We start from the raw sequence: 21,091 nt of genomic DNA, 5'->3' as shown, positions 1-21,091 counted from the left end.
TACTGAGTATTGTAAACAAAAGAAACAGAAAACTTTTGTTTGCCGCAGATTTTAACTGATACCAGCAGATTATCACCTGATGGTGGCAGAAAATACTGTCACAACTGGGGGAAAGAAAGAAAGAAAAATTAAAGACATTAAAATATTCTGGTGTAGCAGAGGACAAGGGCAGAATTGCATGATATGTTTAAAATATTGGATGAAAATCTGGGTCAGGTATGCTTTTTGAAGCTTCTTTACCCTACGCCTGTTCGTGCAGTGCACATGTTTGCACTATGGGACTCCGCTAACCCATCTGCAGTGAATCACAGCATCGGCTGGACAGAAGCAGGTGAGGAATCTGAAACATGGCTGTCGTTCAAAGCTAGAATCTCAAATAGATTATTATGGTCCTGAGAGCTACCGAACACCGCTGCTACTTCGACTGGTAGCGCGACATATGAGACCTTCAGCACTGAGCATGAAATGCAGACAGGATGTAGGCATCAGCAACATCCCATAGACGCAAATAATGAAACCACAGGACTCTGTATATGTTGTTATCTGTACTCCTCTACTGTGAATGCACTAAACCAAGCCCAAACTGGGTACAACATTGTTGTTAGGGATTAACTCCTCTGGCTGACACCCATTCAGTGGCTTAGGGCTTGCTCTCGTGTCACCTACGCTGGTTTTAATGCACCTTTGTTTTGAGTGAATGCAGCCTTAAGCTATGGAGACAGGATGGAAACACATGACTGAACACCATGTATTTACGAAGGTCGGTCCACAAGTGCATGTACTGGGTTAGGTATTAACTCAATCAATTAATATCAGCAACATTAAGTTGGGTTCTAAATGTTGGTTTTAATATTTCCCTACCCAGCTTGACCCATAAAAATTAGTTATTATGAAAAATAACTGTTTATTTTGGTCAGATTGTCCAAAAATAAATAGGTCAAAAGTGTGACCAAAACTACGTTTCAACTCAAGATAATATCATTTATGATTTTTCAAGTTCTTTGATGTCTTTACCAAATTTAGTTACCATTTTTTATTGTACACTTAAAGTAGCCTTAAATATTCAATCCAACAATGTGTTTGCAGAATTCAAGCATGAGCCTCCCAAAATGTTGGGAAGTTACTTTGCCTTTTTGTCATGAATAACATTAAACGGCCCAGAGGTCAAGTGCGCTGACCTTTGCCCTGAATGCCATCTTAACAAGATCTCCTTGGTTTCCTTTCACCGGCACGTAACCTTTAGAACGCGACAGCCACAACAGTGGGGTGTTTGTGAAAACATGCTTATAAGGGCGAGATGGAGGCCTTGGCGCAGACGCAGTATTCAAACACACAGAGCTGCAGACGAGACGGCAAAATGGCCAAGCTTCACAACCGTTAAAGTTTAACGGAGGTCAAAAGTGACAATTCTGTTCTTGACATTTTGTCATGTCTTGAAACTTTTTTATGCAAATGAGGTTTACATGATAGCATGAAAAGCGGCAGATAAAACAATACAATTCAACACTTTTGGCCTTAAAATAAGTGACTGGAACCGACAGCGGGGGCAATGGTCTTGAAGTGACATGCTTACAAATGAAGTGAACAGCGCTCTGTCAGTAGCAGCGTCTAACATTGTGAGTAACTCCATTGGGCGTGCTCGGCGAAGCAAGGCGGCTTTTGTCTCCGGAGCCTTGGGTAAAGCGTTCTCAGGCTGACTCGATGGGTAGGACTTCTTCACGTCCCTCCCCAGGCCTGCCTTGAACGCCCCAAACACCTCCAAAGACGTTCCAACATGTTACCTCACTTCAATACGCCAAACCACTGCAGACTAACCTCAAAAAAACTATGTTCTTTCCCAAAAGTATTTCCCAGAACTTTCCATGAAAGCATTTATTCAGGAAATAGCCTCAAAATGTAAAAGGCAAGAAGGTCATTAACTTTAGATTTTAAATGTAATTCTTTGAGCTCAATAAACTCAAAATATGAACATGGACAAACCAAATGACCAGAAATGGGAGATTCCAACAACAGCGCTGGTAGTCAGCTGCTCATGAGCAAAAGCGTCTTAATGTGCACATCTGTTGTTAAAGAACAGGTGCGTTCACATCGCATGCAGATGCACATAATCAATCAGACTTGGACATGTGAGTAGCATTGATTGTTAATCTAATAAACGCATTAAAAACGGTACCAAAGAGTTACTGAAACCTGAGGAGAACTGATGGGGATGGGGCAAACAGTAAGAAAGATGCTACACCCTGAGTTTTTTTCACCGTCGGTCCAATCGCTGAAGGAGAGGCGGAGCATCAGTCAGCAGTATCACTGCTGTAACCGTGGTGATGCAGCAGCAGCAGCAGCAGCAGCAGCAGCCGCTCTGCTGCAGCTCATCTGTCGTACATCTGCCGCAGACGCGTTCAATGTGCCGCATGCAGCAGCAGCAGCATCTCCACACGCACTCGTAAAACATGCCACCTCAGCACAACGACTCCCCCCGACCCGCAGTCCAACCCCCTCGTGGTCATGCCTGGACAACGGGAACAAAAGCTTTTCATTCCTTTTATCCAGACAAATATGCAGCGAGCCGGGGTGGTGGTGGTGGTGGTGGTGGTGGTGGGGGAGGATTACAAGCCCTCCATTTAAATCAGCGGTGAAACCTTCAAAACAGAACTTTTTTCTTCACCCTGCGTTCACACAATGAGGACGTCATCACCTGGGAGAGACCATGAGGAGGAATGCTAGTCCTGAAAGGATGGGATGGGACGACTTCAGTCTGAAGAAGATAGATATTCAAAAAAGGTGAGAGGAGTACCTTTGAGAGAGCTGATCTCATGCTGGATAGACCTTCCAGAATCCATGCTCCGTCTCTGGTCCAACCTACACACAGTCCAGTCTGAGCTCTGCAGCGTCGGCTCACCAGTGGAACACCACGCTGGAGGATGCCAATGTCTCTCTGCTAACCACAGGCTGTTTCTATCCCTCTCTCCCTCCCTCCCTCTCCGCTGTGCCGCTGCCCAAGGAGTTGGCAGCTCAGTGTTTTTGTTCACTCCCTCTTTCCCAGTCGTCCTCCCTTCAAACCGCTCGTACTCAGGTCCTCTAAGCGCTGAAAATGTGAAGGAAAGGATCACGCCTCCGTCCCTTCCATCTCCCCCACCACCCCTCCCTGAAGTTGTCCCATCTCATCCTCATGGTGTGGAGGGAGGTGCCTCGACCAATAACAGTCACGCTCCACCGTCGCTTCACAACAGTGACTGGACGAACCGGTGCACGGCGGGGCAATAGACGACGGTTTGGACCGAGAGGCAAAAAAAAAGAAAAAGAAAGGTACAACACACTTTTAAACATTAAAGACCTTCATGTCCTGGAATGACATATGTTATGTTAAAAACTATGCATAGATTTGAAGGTAAAAGTTTGTTTCTTATTCTTCAGGACAAAAGCGATGGTGACTCAGCATTCCCCTTTGTCGAAACTGTTCCCCCGGACCACAGACGCTTCTGTTTTAATGATTCGTGCTGCAGAGGTGACCCGAAGCTTCAGACGGGTTGGGTTTACAGAGCAATTTTTAGGAACCTATAAATTGACAGCAATTTTCTTATTTAAGCAATATACACAAATGTTAAGCACAGTTTAGAACACTTACAAATAATCCCTAATAACGCCTATAAAATAAATCCCCACTAATTACTTCCAAATCACTTCCTTATGTCAGGGCTGTGAGCGTCCTCTGAAGAAATTATAGCTGTGTGTGTGTGTGTGTGTGTGTGTGTGCGTGTGTGTGTGTGCGTGTGTGTATTTGTGTGTGTGTGCGTGTGCGATCCATTCATCTAATGATTAAGATAAACACAATCAATAACGTTCAAGCAATGACTTTGTGACGACTCCGCCTCTCTTGACACACACTGGCTCCAGATGCCATCGTCTGTGTGTGTGTGCGTGTGTGTGTGTGTGTGGGCGGGTGTTGGTTCTTGGAATTACACCCTACCTGTTATTGTAATGCAGATTCTGGAAAGCTCCAAATTGTAGTTTCTTATTTCCTTGTTGCTACACAACTACCCCACCCACCCCCCGTGCTGCCCTTTCACTCAAAGCTCACATTATAAACTTGCTGATTACAACACTTCATGGCATTTCTTTAAATCTTTCCCATAAACACTGGTTTGAAATAAAGTTATTTTCTTGGGATGGACATCAGTTTTAAAAGCTAAAAAAAAACAAAAAAACCATTCAGTATACAAGATTATTAATTTATCATAAAAATGTCTTTCCCTTTAGGTGCAGTAAAACCACCAGTAGGTGGCAGTATTACATTCACACGCTGTTTGCAAACACTATACAGTATTTTCCGCACTATAAGGCGCACCTAAAAGCCTATAATTTTCTCATAATCCCGTAGTGCGCCTTATAATCCGACGCGCCTTGTATATGGATTAATATTAATATTAGTATTGGTTAAAAACAAGATCGCAGAAAAAAAGCCGACAGTCTGGTCGGCAGTCATGCCGCACCAGGGGGCACCCTCAAAAGGCACTACGCCCCCTAACGACGGTAGTCAAGGGGCGTCGCCGAAGTGCCGACTCTCACTGACCTGACGGCAGAGCAGCCTGAGCCTGGGGGTAGCAGCGGTACCTGGCTACCACTCCATAGTAAAACAGGGAATTTCCAACGATTCTATTAATAACGTTTGACTGACTGACTGATCTCAGTATCTCCTAACTATTTGGCGTCGAAAATAACCCACTTTAAACTGAATTGGTCTTAAAAATGCCATTGTGCTGTCATCTGGAATCTAGTGACGGTCCATTCTGTTAGTCTGTGGAAACACACGGAGAAACTGGTATAAAGGTGAATGAAAGACCCTCAAAGCTGAACTTACAGCCTTTTCTGAAATTTCAAGAGCAGAGTCACTGCTAGACAAAGGTGCCAACGGGTGTGCTGCGATTGATTTACAAATGTAGTTGATACCTGAAACAACACATTACGGGGGGACAGGGGGGTGCATTCAGGCTTGTACAACAGGCTTAAACAATATTTAATTAATAAATGAAGACGAACGTCGGAGCTTAAATATATGCTTCGAACTTCAGATCAGGAGATAATCTGCTCTGTTCGCACTGGGTGGCCCACTCCTAATGAATCTAACCAGTTTTTAATGTCAGGTTTTTTAATATGCGTGTCGACTTCTTTGGCAAAGTGATCAAGTGATCAGGTTTCCTTGAGGCTCCGAATGGCCTCATTGAAATAACAATAGGGGTCGTTCACAGCTCACTAAAGGTACTCACAGTCATGAATGCTCTAGCTAGTGGACGGATAGCGCAACTACAGCCACTAGTTTTTTAAATCTATTTTAATGGTTTTTTTTCACAGATATATTTGCCTTATAATCCGATGCGCCTTATATATGAAATAAATTATAAAATAAACGATTTATTAAAGGTACGCCTTATAATCCAGTGCGCCTTATAGTGCAGAAAATACTGTAATCAAAAGAAGAAGAATTTACTGGGACCACAGGAGCCACTAAACAGACCAGAGTGAAACTCCTTAACCTGAAATAAAACTGAAATGAGGTGAAAGTATCAACTTTACCATGTCAATGTCTCCTTGAACGTTTACCACAACATTGCCCGCTCATGCCAAAAGAGGGCCTGTCCACAGCTCATCAATAAATGGCTCGCCAACGAAATGAGTTACAAATAATGAGATATGATATTACAATCTTTTGTCAGCAATACATTTTTTCAATATTTAGAAAAACATGAGAAAAGTTCATGAAACATTCAGTATATTGTTCCTGTAGACACACACCGGCCTATTGTCCCCTAACAACACCCCCTTTCATTTTGGATAGCACAGTTGTATGTTAGGGCCTGTAGTCGTCTTCATCATATACTCTGGTGCATCACTCTGCAACTCAACTTGAACAGCGAATCTGCATCTTCATTGAAAATCATGCTTACTCAACATAAATGTCAGTCCCACCTCTGATTGTACAGAGAGCTCATGGAGAGGCTCCTCTGGTTCCATTAATGGTCCGTGTCCCCCAAGATCACTCTGGACCCCACTATGAGGTTGTAGCCAATCAGTAGTAAAATCACAGTCGACCATGGAGATGCTGGATGAACATTGTGGAGTTCATAATTAGAAATCTTCAGCTTTACATGATTTCATGAAAGATTTCATGTAGAACCAGAAACACAATATTACAGTGGGATGTTTCACCAGATTATCCTACATTTGCTGTATATTATCTTCAGAGCGGCGTGGGATTATTTTGCCCATTGGTAGCTCCGACTGTATTAAACATTTGAACTGACAAACGTGATTTTTTTTTGAACAGCCATGATGAAGTAATTACTTTATTACTATTAATTACTTTAATGTATTTACGTTTATGTTTTAACATGTTCTTTGTCATTCAAGGATGAGGTGCAATTTTGGAAAGAGGAGCAAATTTATTTATTTATGTATTTGTTTTTAGACAGAGATCAATTGTAACCCTGTTCCAAAATGATTCCAGAAGAACCTAGAGATAATGGAACATCTGGTGTCAGCCATCGAACAACTAGGGCCTAACTAGGGCCCTAGAGGGCCAAAGGTCATGTGGTGCCATGCATCAGGTTCACACTGGTTCACATTTCAGTCGATGCCATTTCCTGCCTGTGGTTCATCTTCCTCCTAATTGACTGTTTAGTGGCCAGACTACTTAAAAGCACTGCAGTGAACACGCTTACTATTTTCTCAGAGCCACATGTCTGAAATATTCTACTCATCTGAAGCTCTGACTGTGGTTTTTATAATTAAGGACAAATAGATGCAAATTAGGCAAAAAAACACAAATTATATCAATGGAATTCAGAAATAAGTTTAAAAAACTGTGGTACTCATAGTGAATTAAAAGTTAATACCTGTATTATTTTTTTGGAATAGAAAGTCTGATCAAAGCTGAACAGAGTTTTTTAGGTAAATCACCTGGAAAAGATTTTATTTTCTCTGCTGACGGCCTCCAGTATGTCTGTACCGGTCAGGAGTGAGTATCACACATGCAGAACACATGTGCATCACAAAAACTGACATATTTTTGAGAATCCCATAATATAGCAGCATGTTGGTGGAGAAAGTATTCAGGGAGTGTGGGCGGTCGGGGGAGCGGCTGTAATGAGCACTTTTCCAATCAATATACAATCATTTAAAGCTTGCTGAGCAGATCAGAAATCCAGAGTCGGTCCCCTCCGGCAGGAGTGAGGAAATAAACAGAGGTGCAGCGTCTGTAAGAGGGGGAATACTAAAAAAAAATCCACCAAAATCAGACCCTCAGATTTAAATTTTAAGGTTCCAATAGACTCAGACATTAGCTGAATTATTCAACTGCTCCTTTTTAATACAAATGGCTCAAAAAGACACTCTGAGTGGTTTTCTTTATGAGGAAAACAATCTACATAACACAAAAACACAGTCACAGGCCCTTCCTGTTTAATCGATTTTTTTTTACTTTGCTGTGGTCACAGAGGACTTTAATTCCCCACCCTGAGGCTCTTTAGCAGAACTTTTGGTTCTTAATGGCTCTAACACCAAACACGTCCATATTAACCTTCATTTAGCAAACCTGATTAGGGAGAGGGCGATGCCTGCACACACCAACCAAACCCCTTCAAATTTTTTACCTGCAAATGTGGAACATTATTCTAGCAAAATTGGATTACGTGCTTCCCTTGGTGTTCACCAAGCCAAAACATCTAATAAAAACATAATTAGTGTTATTTAATGTATCTTTCCCCAGATGCTCACGTCAAAATGAGAACACTGTTCACCCGACGCCTGTAGGAGTCTCCTCCTCACACCGATTCAAGGAACTTGAGCCAAAGACTAAACAGCGTCGGTAGAGAGAGAGGAGAGCTCAGCGTTTCACAGCCAGTGAAAGATGGCCCTGGTGATGACAGGTAGTAAATATCACACACCAGCTGGCAGGCCACGCCTGAAACACCATCTCAATCCAGAGATTACACTCTGTAACGAGAAATGACAAAAACCATCCATCCTTATAATGAACACGTCTTCTGACACACCAGATTAAAGTACCATCAACGTATGTTTCTGGGCTACGCAAAAACACAGACGTCTGTTTATTTAAAAAAACAGATAAAGTCCAATAGATAGAGGTGTAACTTTAAAAGTTTAATGAAACAACCAGCCGTTCTAAGACCACTACAGTTGGTTCAGCTCGATACACTCTGCTTCTGCTAGTTTGTAATAGTTTATGTGGTACTGGGTGGTTTAGTACGTGTAATAATGTAAAAAAAATAAACCAATATACTGTCCTGACTAAAGATTTTATATCAGTTTTATTCTTGTTTCATTAGAAAAATGTTAATTTTCAATTACCACACAATAAATTGTAATGCTCATAATCCAAATAGCTGCGTTACAAATGTAATATTCCTTTTTAAATGTCAGCGTGATCATGGTGGGCCGTCAGACTCCACACCTACATGAGTCCATGTTTCAGGCCCTCCTGCAGCTGTTCAGCACTGCAGTGTCAGAACCGAAGTGTTGTGTCTCCCTCAATCAGAGGAGGAGGCAGCAGCACGCCCTCCGTGCCCTCTCTGGGATGTGACTCTTCCCATTGTGGAGTTGAGTCATTAGATACCGGACCTGAAGCAGCTCTACCCCTGAGTGGTCCGGGGGCCAGACGCCAGCAGAGCAGGCTGGGAAGAAATGATACTGCGCAGTCAAGATCCATTAAAGTGCTATCAAAGTACAGTTGTTGCAACCAATCTGCACACACAAATATACAAACAGACAACAAACCATTTTAAGATTTCAATATCAGCTGTTAAAATTAATGCCTTTATATTAAAGTATGCAAATAACTCTCCCTGCTTCAGTCTGGGGAAATGTAAATGAATAATCATGAACAATACACCAAAAGTGTCCAGAAGCAAAAATAAAAAACCAAGCAAAACACAAGCAAGGTTATTTTTTTTCACTAGTTTATTTCTCTATTGTGCAAACAACACAATGTTAATGTGGGGAAAACAGAAACATAATTTTGAAGTTTGTTAAGAACAAACTCACGCAGACATATCACACAGAATGTAGGGTTTCTGACTAAAACTATTGAAGTCCTGGATTCTTACACTCACTCTACAGCCACACCCCAGAGGAAAAAGAACTTGTGTTTCCATCAAGATCTATGAGATTAGGTTTATTCAGTGTGAGCCATAGCATGAGGCACATGTACAGTTGCCATGGTGAGTTACAGGCAATGTAAAATACTGCATGTTCCACACTGCTTTAAAGCTACTGTTGACCTGAGCCATGTCTGAATCCTGCTATTCAAATTCTACACGTAGCTGCAAGCCAGTCAGAGACACGCGTTCCCCCTGGATACACAACTCAAGAGACCTAAAGAACAGGTCACTCATACTTAAAAATACACATTATTTGCATGAACACTTGGGGTCCATCATGTAAATGTACTGTATGTGTTTATACAGGCTCATCTCCATCTGCAGCTCTTAGATTCATGTTCTCTGAGGTTCTAACAGACAGAAGAAAGAAGCTGAATCAAAACCACACCAAGGCTTCAAGAATTCACAGAATGTGTCGGGAAGAAAGATGCATTCGGAGGCCCACATGGATGAGGCCTACAGCTGTAAAAGAGACACATTCAGGCTACCGCTAGTGTAGCACTAATGGTCCACTAAAGGCTGTTCTGGGATCAGCCAGGAGAACCACTCATTCACAACCACCCTCAGATGTTTTCTATCAGGACAAATGTGACTTTTAAAGAAACACAGTGAAGATAATGAAGATATTTCAAATTCATGTGTACAGAAATGTGTGTAATATGACCACCAACCTTAACACAAAAAATGGGAGACTGACCAAAATTACATTCATACCATTCGCATCATTATCATCCTGTTAAACTTCTGTAAAATTGCTCTTTATAAACTTGTGAGAAGGCAAAACAAAGATTAGTGTAAATGTTGTTGCTAATACACCAGAGTTCGTAGCTGCTGATAAAACAGTGGTGCAGGGGCACAGCTGGGCAGGACTACACGGATCTCAGACACCCCGCTGAAACATGGCATACATGCCTGCCAGCTACTGCTAACATTCCTGGCATTAGTCTGGCTTGCTGTAGCATGCCAGCAGCAGGGAGTTAGCGCTATTGTTCTGAACCCTGGACCACTGTGAAGCCTGCACACTCTCATCTCACAGGTTGGACAGTTGACTTGATTAATCAATACTCAGTAAGAAGGACCTTGGTTCAATTCCACCTTTCTTTTTGGAGTTTGTATGTTCTCCCCGTGTCTGTGTGGGTTCTCTCCTGGTTCCCCCCACCTGCAAAAACACGTGGTTAATGGTGAATTGATCACCAAACTGACCGTACTCATTCTTGATCACCCTGATTGACCATGAGAAAAAACCTTGACATGAGGTTGAAAGCTTGTCTATTTCAGCTCAGGATTAGTATAACACATATTTCACACCGGTTTGGGAGATGAGGGGTTACATAATTAATGTCAGCTGTTCTTGACTTCCAGGTTTGGGAAGACACTAATCCTCCATTGTAACACAAATCCCATCTTAATTCCAACGGCTCTGCTCCATCTTTTCCTGTCCTACTAGTGGAGCTGACTGTAAACCGGGTCCTGGTGGAACAGATTTTCATTTCTCTGTAAACTTGAAATTGTTCCATTTAAGAAATCAGAAGCGCAATATGTCAACTAATTAGATCTTAATGCCATTTTTAATCAAATATGATTCTGACCTGTGAAGGAATGTGAACTTATGTAATACTGCCTGATGAAGTAGCAGTAGATTGAATGTATTTATTAGAGTAACGATAATATACAGTTGCCTTTGGAGAACTCACAATGACATAAAGAATCAAAGCAGTGATAGTCTGAGCTGAGGGGAACCATTTCTTTCCTTCCAACTCCAAAATTCTCTTTTAAGTGAGCTCTTGGTTGTGTGCATCTTCAGTTGATGTCTAATGTGAAGAGATACTAGAGGTTTAAATAATCTCACCTTCAGGCTTTTTTCATTTCTGAACCCAAACTACTATATATTCATCATTTTTCATTTGTCATCTTGGCTGGCAATGTCTACAGTTACATGTCAGAATTGGGCACACCACTCTGTGCTGTGAACGCCATCAGTGTGGTTCAGACAATGAGTCAGAAGTATATCTGGTTTATACAATAGAAATAAATGAGAGTTCACGGAAAAACTTCCATGGGCACTACCTGTAACACTGGGATTTACTCATGAAATGATAAACTGGAAACTTTAGATATATATGTCGGCATCATTTTGTTAGATTACTGTTTGCAATGTTTGTTTGTTTGTTTTTATATTTCCTTGTTGTTTTGTTTGTATGTATGGAAGTGTTCATTGAATGCTAATATATACTGAGTGAGGTTACGCTGAAACGGTATCTCTGCAGCACCCAGCGATGCTATAAAATGTTTTTAAAAATTATCAAACAGAACATACGTATGTCAGTGAAGAAAAGTCTTGTTGTGTATTCCAATCTTACAGCCGTACAATCTTGTCTAATCCCACAAACACACAACATGATTCAGCTGCCAGTGTGAACAAACAGAACTCAAACAGGTCATCTCCCAAACTGGTGTGAAGTAGCAGCCAGGTGAGAGGATTCTACTGCAGCAGCACTGCACTGCAGAATGGAGTGTAGGTGTGAACCCAGGCAGAGATAATATATGAGTATGTTCTCTATTAGCGGACGTCAATACACTGAGAGTCCCGAAAACAAAACATAGCAACTTCATTTTATTTTTTATGAATGAGAACGTTTGTGCTAGTATCCACTCAAAGAACCTCCAAGCTTATGCAACACTCATGATAAAAAATACAATGTGGTGAAACTAAAACAATGAGTCCTTTCTTAGGCATTAAGGTTTCCACATGACATTGAGAAAAATCAGTCACGTGATGCAGTCACAGCCTCAGCGAGCGAGTCTTCCTTCAAAATAAGAGTTTATAGCTCATACGACTCTGCCAGTCTCACACACACGCACACGCACACGCACACGCACACGCACACGCACACACACACACACACACACACACACACACACACACACACACACTTATCTTTTCCTGCCGCCACCCTCTGTTCTCATCAGCCGGTCCCATTGGTTCTCTGTACTTTCTACATGATTCTCTCTTGGTCAAACCAAAGATCTGCAACCAACGTCAAATGGATTTATTACTCCAGACAGAAAAGCACAGGAGCTGGCCCATCCCAGCTGGTTGGTTGTGTCAGTGGAAAATGTGCTTGTCAAGTTGTCAGTGGATGTAATCATCTGTTTGAATGGCCAATCATGGAAGTATGGTCAATAATGGGTCATTTTCGGAGGAGGAAAGACAGGAGCACTTTATCATTTTCTGTTTTACTGCTACGTTTTTAGCACTAACCATTTTCTTTGCTCCACTCACAACCAGACATATATTTGGAATATATTTCTTTCACCATGTCTTTGGCACTAAAAATACAGCTTTATTGAGTAACTTTTTTTTTAATTCAAAGATATTTTAAGATGTTCCAAGAAATCCTGAGAGCTGCCAGTGAGAAGAGAAGTGAGTTATTGCTATAGAAACAATGAACATCCCTCCACCTCTACATCACTGCCGAATCTTCAGAAAATGATCAGCTTCATCAGTCTGGCAGAGCAACCAGCGCCACCAGTCTCTGGAGTCTGGATTTAGTTTACTGCTGGTGCTTGGGGTGTGTACACCATAAGTAAACTAAACTAAACTCAGATATGACACATTATCTGATTCAATTACATCGAGTTATGGGAAAGAGTAGTGGAAGCTAGACTAAGGGCAGAAGTGAACATTTGTGAGCAGCAGTATGGTTTCATGCCAAAAGAGAGTACTACAGATGCAGTATTTGCTTTGAGGATGTTGATAGAGAAGTACCGAGAAGGCCAGAGGGAGCTGCATTGTGTTTTTGTAGATCTGGAGAAAGCTTACGACAGGGTGCCCAGAGAGGAACTGTGGTATTGTATGAGGAAGTCTGGAGTGGCAGAGAAGTATGTTAGAGCAGTGCAGGACATGTATGAGGACTGTAAGACAGTGGTGAGGTGTGTGTAGGTGTGACAGAGGAGTTCAAGGTGGAGGTGGGACTGCATCAGGGATCAGCTCTGAGCCCCTTCTTGTTTGCCATGGTGATGGACAGGCTGACAGACGAGGTTAGACAGGAATCTCCATGGACTATGATGTTTGCAGATGACATTGTGATCTGCAGTGAGAGCAGGGAACAGGTGGAGGAGAAGCTAGAGAGGTGGAGGTTTGTCCTGGAAAGGAGAGGAATGAAGGTGAGCCGCAGTAAGACAGAGTACATGTGTGTGAATGAGAGGGACCCAAGTGGAAGAGTGAGGTTACAGGGAGAAGAGATCAAGAAGGTGGAGGATTTTAAGTACCGTATTGGCCCGAATATAAGACGGTGTTTTTTGCATTGAAATAAGACTGAAAAAACGGGGGTCGCCTTACATTTGGGGTCTAGACATTTTATCCATTCACAACGCTAGATGGCGCCAGATATCTTTAAAGCGAATGCTGCACTTAACTCCCCAATAGCGGTAAGAAAAGAAGAGAAAAGATAACAGAAAATGGAGAAACGTAGCGACAATCTGGAGAAAAGTGGGTTGGTTCTTGGATGGTAGCAAGGTTGGTGTCACTCACCAGTTGTTTACAAATGTGATTGCACTTTAGTTTACATATTTAAATGTTCAGATATTAAGATGTGATAAACAGTTTTTGCATGACTTGAATGAGGCAAAATAACATGCTTTTCCTCTGTAATATATTGTTATAATCATTTGTTTCAGATGTACTGTAATTATTTTCTGTATAAAAATTAAATTTGATGTTCAAAAAGTGTTTTTTCAAACTTGCGTCTTGAAAAAGAGGGGGTCGTCTTATAATCAGAGTCGTTTCTATTCGGGACAATACGGTACTTAGGGTCAACAGTCCAGAGCGATGGAGAGTGTGGCAAAGAGGTGAAGAAGCGTGTCCAGGCAGGATGGAACGGGTGGAGGAAAGTGTCAGGTGTGATGTGTGATAGAAGAGTTTCAGCTAAAATGAACAGAAAGGTGTACAAAACTGTGGTGAGACCAGCGATGTTGTTTGGTCTAGAGACAGTGTCACTGAGGAAAAGACAGGAGACAGAGCTGGAGGTAGCAGAGATGAAGATGCTGAGGTTCTCTCTGGGAGTGACCAGGAAGGATAGGATCAGGAATGAGTACATCAGAGGGACAGCACATGTTAGAGGTTCTGGAGATAAAGTCAGAGAAGACAGACTGAGATGGTTTGGACATGTCCAGAGGAGAGATAGTGAATATATTGGTAGAAGGATGCTGAGTTCTGAACTACCAGGCAGGAGGCCTAGAGGAAGACCAAAGAGGAGGTTTATGGATGTAGTGAAAGAGGACATGAAGGTAGTTGGTGTGAGAGAAGAGGATGCAGAAGACAGGGTTAGATGGAGGTAACTGATTCTCTGTGGCGACCCCATACGCTGCCAGTTCAAGAACCTCATCCTGAACTACTGAGGGAACTTCAGGTTGAGAGTGACATCAGGCAGCATCACATCCAAATGGCAGTGGCTCAAGAAAGGTAGAGTAACTAGTTGCAGGATCTCACTTGTCCTGTCTGCACTTGCAATGAGTATGTTGGTGAAGGCAACCGTGAGTGTAGAGGCTCCTTGGCTAGGGCTGGAATTTGTCAGTTGCCACTACATCAGTGCCTGGATGCCGATACTGTATCCTGTAAAAGCTCATCTGCTCAGCTAGGATGAGCTGATGAGGTCCAGGTCATTTTTCCTGAAGAGAAGGAAAGTGGTGGACATGTTTTGCTTCTCATGGACCGTATTACAATACCGTCCATCACTGAGAAACCAGTAACGAGCCTAAGCAAGGTTTTTGACTGCAGCTTCAGAGACACTACATCAATCCAAACCACCATTAAGAAGCTTAAAGCTTCTACAGTAGATACGTCTGGTCTACCAGGCATCCTGGCTCCTATCTGGCATTGTTGGTATATGAGGTGACTACATGTACTGTACGACTGTAGGCCTGTTGAGACTATCACAGTGACAGAGTTGCATCAGTTGGCATTGTAGTAAGTGGCAGGAAACTCTGAGCTCATAAGGGGTTGGAGCTAGTGCAGTTCTGGCTAAGACACAAGGCTCACTGTTGGGCACAGTGGCCACTGGGTGAGCAGGATTGGGGGCCATCCCACAGCCATGGTGTTACCTGGACCAAGGTGAGTACAAATGTTATCTTGTCTAGCAGGGGGTGTAGGCAGGTGTTGAGGAAATGAGGCCAAACAGGACGATGAACCTGCAGCAGCAGGGAGCTGGGGTGAACCTGGAGGGAACCCACGCAGACATGGGGAGAACATACACACTCCGCACAGAAAGGAATCGAACCTGGAACCTTGTTGTGAGGCACTACCCACTGCACCACTGTGCCACCCTTAGATCTCTCTTTGTTAATGCAAAATAGATCAGATTTCATGAGTGAAACTCTACCCAGGTACAACCCATACAGCCCACCAGCTGGCAGAGACTGACAGAAAGAGAACCTGATGGTTAATATGACAGTCATGTCATATTAAGTATGTCAACTATCAATACCTCTGAGATCACATCAGTAGATGACAGACAGCTCAGAACAAACCAATAACGAACTTAAGATGTTAAGAGTCATTTTACTTTCAGAACTTCTTAAGACAAATACAATATACGTAGTTCACAATAAATGGAGTTCACAGAGTACAAAGCTGTACCAAAATGGCTTGTTCACAGTCTAGTCCTGCTTCCAACCATTATTCTTGGGAAGTCGAGTTTGTTCATGTCTTCTGTCAGCTTTTTTTTCGTCGTGACTAGTGGTGGTGGTTTTCCAAAATCACCACATTTGTTCTGACACAATTTTGATGTTTTCCAACTCAGATATGTAATGGTATTTATTGATTTGATTGGTTTATACTGTGAGAAGGAAATACCGTACCACGCTCGAGTCAAAGTCTAGAAGTATAACGGTATTGCTACTCCGTGACATGACGATAGTTATTTTCTCCTCACTAGTTGTACCACATAATGTGCGTGCATACTTAGAGGACTATTTTTAAATTTGAGGTCAAGTTGCATGAAACTGATCTGAAGCAAGAACTGGAAGTGAAGTGAGGAGGGAGTTTCAGAGTGGACGGGCCAGCTCCACAATGATTCACAAGACAAACTTATCACAGCCCTTTTAGACATGAACTCTGCTGGTATTTACACACGCACGCACGCACGCACACACACACACACACACACACACACACACACACACACACACACACACACACACACACACACACACACACACACACACACACACACACACACACACACACACACAAATTAAAGAGTACAGATGCAAAAACAAGGTCTATTGTTGCCCCAGGTTTCCCATGGCCTTGGCTTCTTTAAGAGTGTTTAAAAAGGGGGAGTGGTACACTGAGGACATTGAAGATCCACCTTGCAAACTGAATTCACTTTACAGGGGTCCACTTTACAGGGTAAACATACTGAGATGAGACAGTGACAGCAGTCTTTGTGTCAAAGTTCACATCTTGGTCAGAAAATATCAACAGTATAAAATTAGTATTTTATTCATTTTATTATTTAATTTAAACAGAAAATGGAAAAAGCTACTGATTCAAGATTTGTGTGTTTTTCTTATTCACAATTAAATATGCTATAAAAAGCATTCATGATTATTGTCAGGCGTAATGCTGCTTCTCATTCTTTGAATTTTTTTAGCCTTCTCTTCTTTTGTTGTTGACTTCTGGTCACAAGATTACCATTTCCACAACACATCACTACTAGGGTTAAACTAACCCATCTCACGACGGTCAGGACCCAGCTCAGGTTCCCTATTAGTGGGTGACCAATCCAATGCTCGGCGAATTCTGCTTCACACTGACAAGAGGAGCCAACATCGAAGGATTAAAAAGCGACATTTTTTGATGAAAATTTCATTACAGTGATTGGCGGTAAAGAACCTCAAAAGAATGTGAGCTTTAGGCTAATATCAGTAGGAAGTCCATATAGAAGACATCTAAGGACAGGTGACTGGATGTTGTTCATGAATGGAGTTAGCACATTATATTTTTACTGAATTTTTACTGCATTATATATACAGTATATATATATTAGTACTCACTACATATATATTCTTCCTCCTTGACAGCGTTTCACATTTTTCAATCACTTCTTTAGGGAACAACAACACAGTCACACAGCTCGGGAGCATTGTTACAAAAGGAGATATCCAACACTGGTAAAAATGGACTTGTACTCTAAAAATAGCAATAGCAAAAATATTCTTTGATGTTGGAAGACTAATGACATTTAATTTTATGTGACCTTCCTCTGACGGAGTCAAAGGTCACAAGTCTTTAGTTTGTCTTTCAACCAGAATAACTTCAGGACTGACAGAGTAATCTGCTAGGATATATATGTGATGAGTATTTAAAGCAGGGCTGCATGTTTTACACCAGTAGATCTGTTGAGTTGCTATTATAAAACAGAGTTCCACCCAACCGCTCCTCTTCCCAGGGGAGGCTGATTCCACCTGTTGCTAAAAACTGCAATCTAATGCAACTGGTTTAATGTGATTCTGATGAGGAGGAGCTGTAACGCTGCTGGTCAGGGAGCAAACAGTTCACATTCAAACTCCTAGGAGTAAACACATGCTCAGTGTCAGAGGTTAGAAATGTGTCCTTACTCTTGTGAATTCTGAACTGAAAATAGAAGGGGACTGCTGTTAATTAAAAAGGGAATAAAAACTTAAGCGATGCAGTTATTAACAAGAATTCCTGCGTGCCGAAGACATGTTCGTTACGGGGGTCAGCGTGCTCTTCTGCTTTCCTTAGAAATCGTGTGAATACAGTATTAAATTAGCCATATTTGACTTTTATGCACAGATGAAAGTGAATGACCTCGGACAAATTGCTTATCTTATGGCAAATCCCACTTTAATGTTGAAATGTCAGATTGGTCTCTGTGCAATCCGCCTCCCTTTTTCACTCATCCATGTACCCAGATCTTCCATTCATTCAGCATAGATGCAGGATCATCTAAAACAAATATGCCAGCCACAAGAAGGAGCAACAGGAAATGAGAGCTTGGCCGAGGGATTGTGCCAGACCGACACAGCGGGATCCCTGCCTACACTGACATGAACAGTAGGCAAATGCATGGGAAGAAAACTCCTGCTGGCTGTTGTGACTTGTGTTCCCCACAAAAACAAGTTATTTGTATTTATTGACTGCCAAACATTCATGCTAAAATGATCATTCATGCTTTACATCTAAATAATTTTAACCACAAAAGCCAGTCATGGCTCATGCATTTTGATAAGTGTGATAAGAGTGCTAGCCTGTTTCACAAGCAACACCTCCCCCAGATATCAGTGTGATTCACCCACACTGGGCAGAGGAAGCTGATCTTAATCCAGTATGATGATTGATAACATTTTTATCCAATGAAGTCTACTTCAAATCTCAAATTAGCCTTCAAGGGACTCACTCTGGAATAGACAGTAAGAATTTGTCGATGTAGACAAATGTGCAAACACCATAAAGACCTTTAATTTGAAAGACTGTTCTAACATCGCTGGTCTTTGGTACTAAAGGAACGCTTTTCGTAAAAGCTGTTCAGTTTCTTTTTCTGTTTTAGTCCAATGAACAGTCTAAAATGAAAGGATATTCAGTTTCCCATCATAAATTAGGGACAGTCAGCAAATTAATTTGGTTTGAGAGGCTGGAACCTGCAAACGCTTCACCTCAATCAAAGTTTACAAGTCAGAATAAAGATCAAATGTTTCCTGTGGAGTTTTAGTTAAATTTAACAAAGAATGTGCTGGAATTCATCTCCAATCATTTCAGGTTAATTGGTCCATCCCAAATTGACCGTTGGTGTGAGTGTGTGCGTGCATGTTTGTCTGTCTCTGTGTGGCTCCGCGGTGCACTGGCGTCACGTCCGGAGTTTCCCCCGCCTCACGCCCCAAGCCAGCTGGGATAGACTCCGGCTCAGGGTTCATTGTGTGTTTGTGTTACTATCACTCTCACAGCAGTGGAAAAGTCTGAACATGGCAAGAGAAAAGTCAATCCTGATTGCTCATACAGAACCACGCTGACGGTCATGAAAACATTTCTCTGTGATTGGTCAGTTGACCAACGTCTACACTAGTCTATTGTGTGTGTATATGCAAACCAGTAGAACACCAGGAGGTTTTGCATTGCTTGAATTCAGACTCAGGAGTCCAGTCAGCCAATGAGCTGCAGGAACTTCCTGCTTGCTTTCTGAAATGTAAAACACCACCGTGTTACCCCGCACAGACAGGTGAAGGGGCTTCCGATGTGTCACCATGTTGGCTGGTGCCTCATATCGGTCATGCTGCATATACTGGACCTTTGCCATCCACCTTAGGGCCAGACATCTCACCCCCCCCCCCCCGGTTCCCGGCAGTGATTCCATACGTGCTAAGGAGGCTGTCAGAGAAGAAGACCCTTGGAAGAGCAGGTCTTCTTAGTGATTTACTCATATTTACAGTCATATCCTATCTTGAAGGCCAAACCTCCACCACCCAGTCACCTCAGAGGAATTCATCGTTTCAGTGATGAAGTGGCACCACTGAGATCCACACAACATGTGATGCACAACTCCCTCCAGCAGCTCTATGTAAACATCAGGTCTACAGTAGAAACGGCAGCTACTGATCTCTGTGTAAACCAATTTAGATCCATTTGATCAGGTTATATCACTCATCAAGCTCTGCTCAGTGAAACAGTCATTCACCCCAAGAGTTTCATCCAGACATCCTCTCCAACACACGGTGAAGCCCCAGAAGAAGAGATGGGGGTGTGGTTACCTTTATACTTCTCTCTGACGTTCTCATAGGCTTGCACATAGTCCTGCTCCTCTGACAGCCGTTGACCTGGCTCGCACATGGACATGGCCTGTCTGATGCCGAGGCGCAGTGGGGGCACCTTCCACTTTTCAAACTCTGCTTCAAACTTTCCTCTTGGGCCTGTTTACCCCACCCCCCACCTGTCTGACTGTCTGGCTGATCCAGATCCTCCTGGATGTCTGTCTAGTCCACCTATCCCTCTGTCCCCACCTTCTTCCTTACCCACACTCTGTCACTGCATCCCCTCTATAAAGCTGGAGATTTCATTTCAGGCCACAACCACTCCCCTCCTCTGCTTGAGAAATACCCACACACTAATATCAGACCCTCCCTCTTAAAGGCACAGAGGCAGACACACACACACACACACACACACACACACACACACACACACACACACACACACACACACACACACACACACACACACACACACACACACACAACGCAATGAAAGGGACCTGTTGAAGCCGAGCGGCCGAGACCATAAACACACACAAACTTGGGTAACTCCAGGCCAGATAGAGGGAAACACATGGCTACCTCCATGCAAATCAAGTGACAGAGCTCAGTAGGGTTATTTGAGTTCAGGAGAAACTGAGGCAGGGCATGATAAGTGGATCCTGAACTATTCACAGCTTTTAAAGGAAAATCCCACAGCGGTTACATCATATTCCCAAAGCTGGATGACAACAGATCTGTAAGTGTAAATACCAGTTCGTCAGTCCAACAGCGGATCGGTGATGGGTCACACAAAGCTAACAGTTACTACCGAGGAAATAAGATAAAGAATACATCCCAGAAGTAGTAATAAAACACTTTAGCGTGTTTTCTGGATGGAGAGCAGGTCACAGACCAAAGTATAAATCTGACAGCATTGACTGCCCAGTTCTGATTAGACTGAAGGAAACTAAAAGAACTCCTGGACAAAAAGAGATTCATTCATTTACATTCAACTTTACATAAACTTTAGACTCTCTTATCATGTGACTAAAAATGAGCTCAACTACACAAAAGAATCCCTGTTCTTTAAAGAGTTTGATTATTTGGTCCACAATAGCAAGTAAAAAGACCTACCGCAATGTTAAGAGGTGAGAACAGCACATCACCAA

The 21,091-nt window shown here is 42.5% G+C and overlaps 1 protein-coding gene across 2 annotated transcripts in view; it reads right to left on the bottom strand.

The window, feature by feature from the left end:
* Positions 1-20,172, bottom strand: part of LOC137607865 (plectin-like) — a 73,159-nt gene extending 52,987 nt beyond the window's left edge. For both annotated transcript variants that reach the window (XM_068333892.1, XM_068333893.1), the window contains exon 1: positions 19,941-20,172. In XM_068333892.1, coding sequence (XP_068189993.1) covers positions 19,941-20,025 — 85 coding nt within the window. In that variant the 5' untranslated portion in view covers positions 20,026-20,172. The remainder of the gene's footprint in view (positions 1-19,940) is intronic.
* Between the last annotated feature and the right edge of the window lie 919 nt (positions 20,173-21,091).

Source organism: Antennarius striatus, chromosome 14 (assembly GCF_040054535.1).
Source record: "Antennarius striatus isolate MH-2024 chromosome 14, ASM4005453v1, whole genome shotgun sequence".
Classification (NCBI taxonomy): domain Eukaryota; kingdom Metazoa; phylum Chordata; class Actinopteri; order Lophiiformes; family Antennariidae; genus Antennarius; species Antennarius striatus.
The sequence above is the reverse complement of the archived record's forward strand: the minus strand, read 5'-3'. Positions and strand labels throughout refer to the sequence as shown.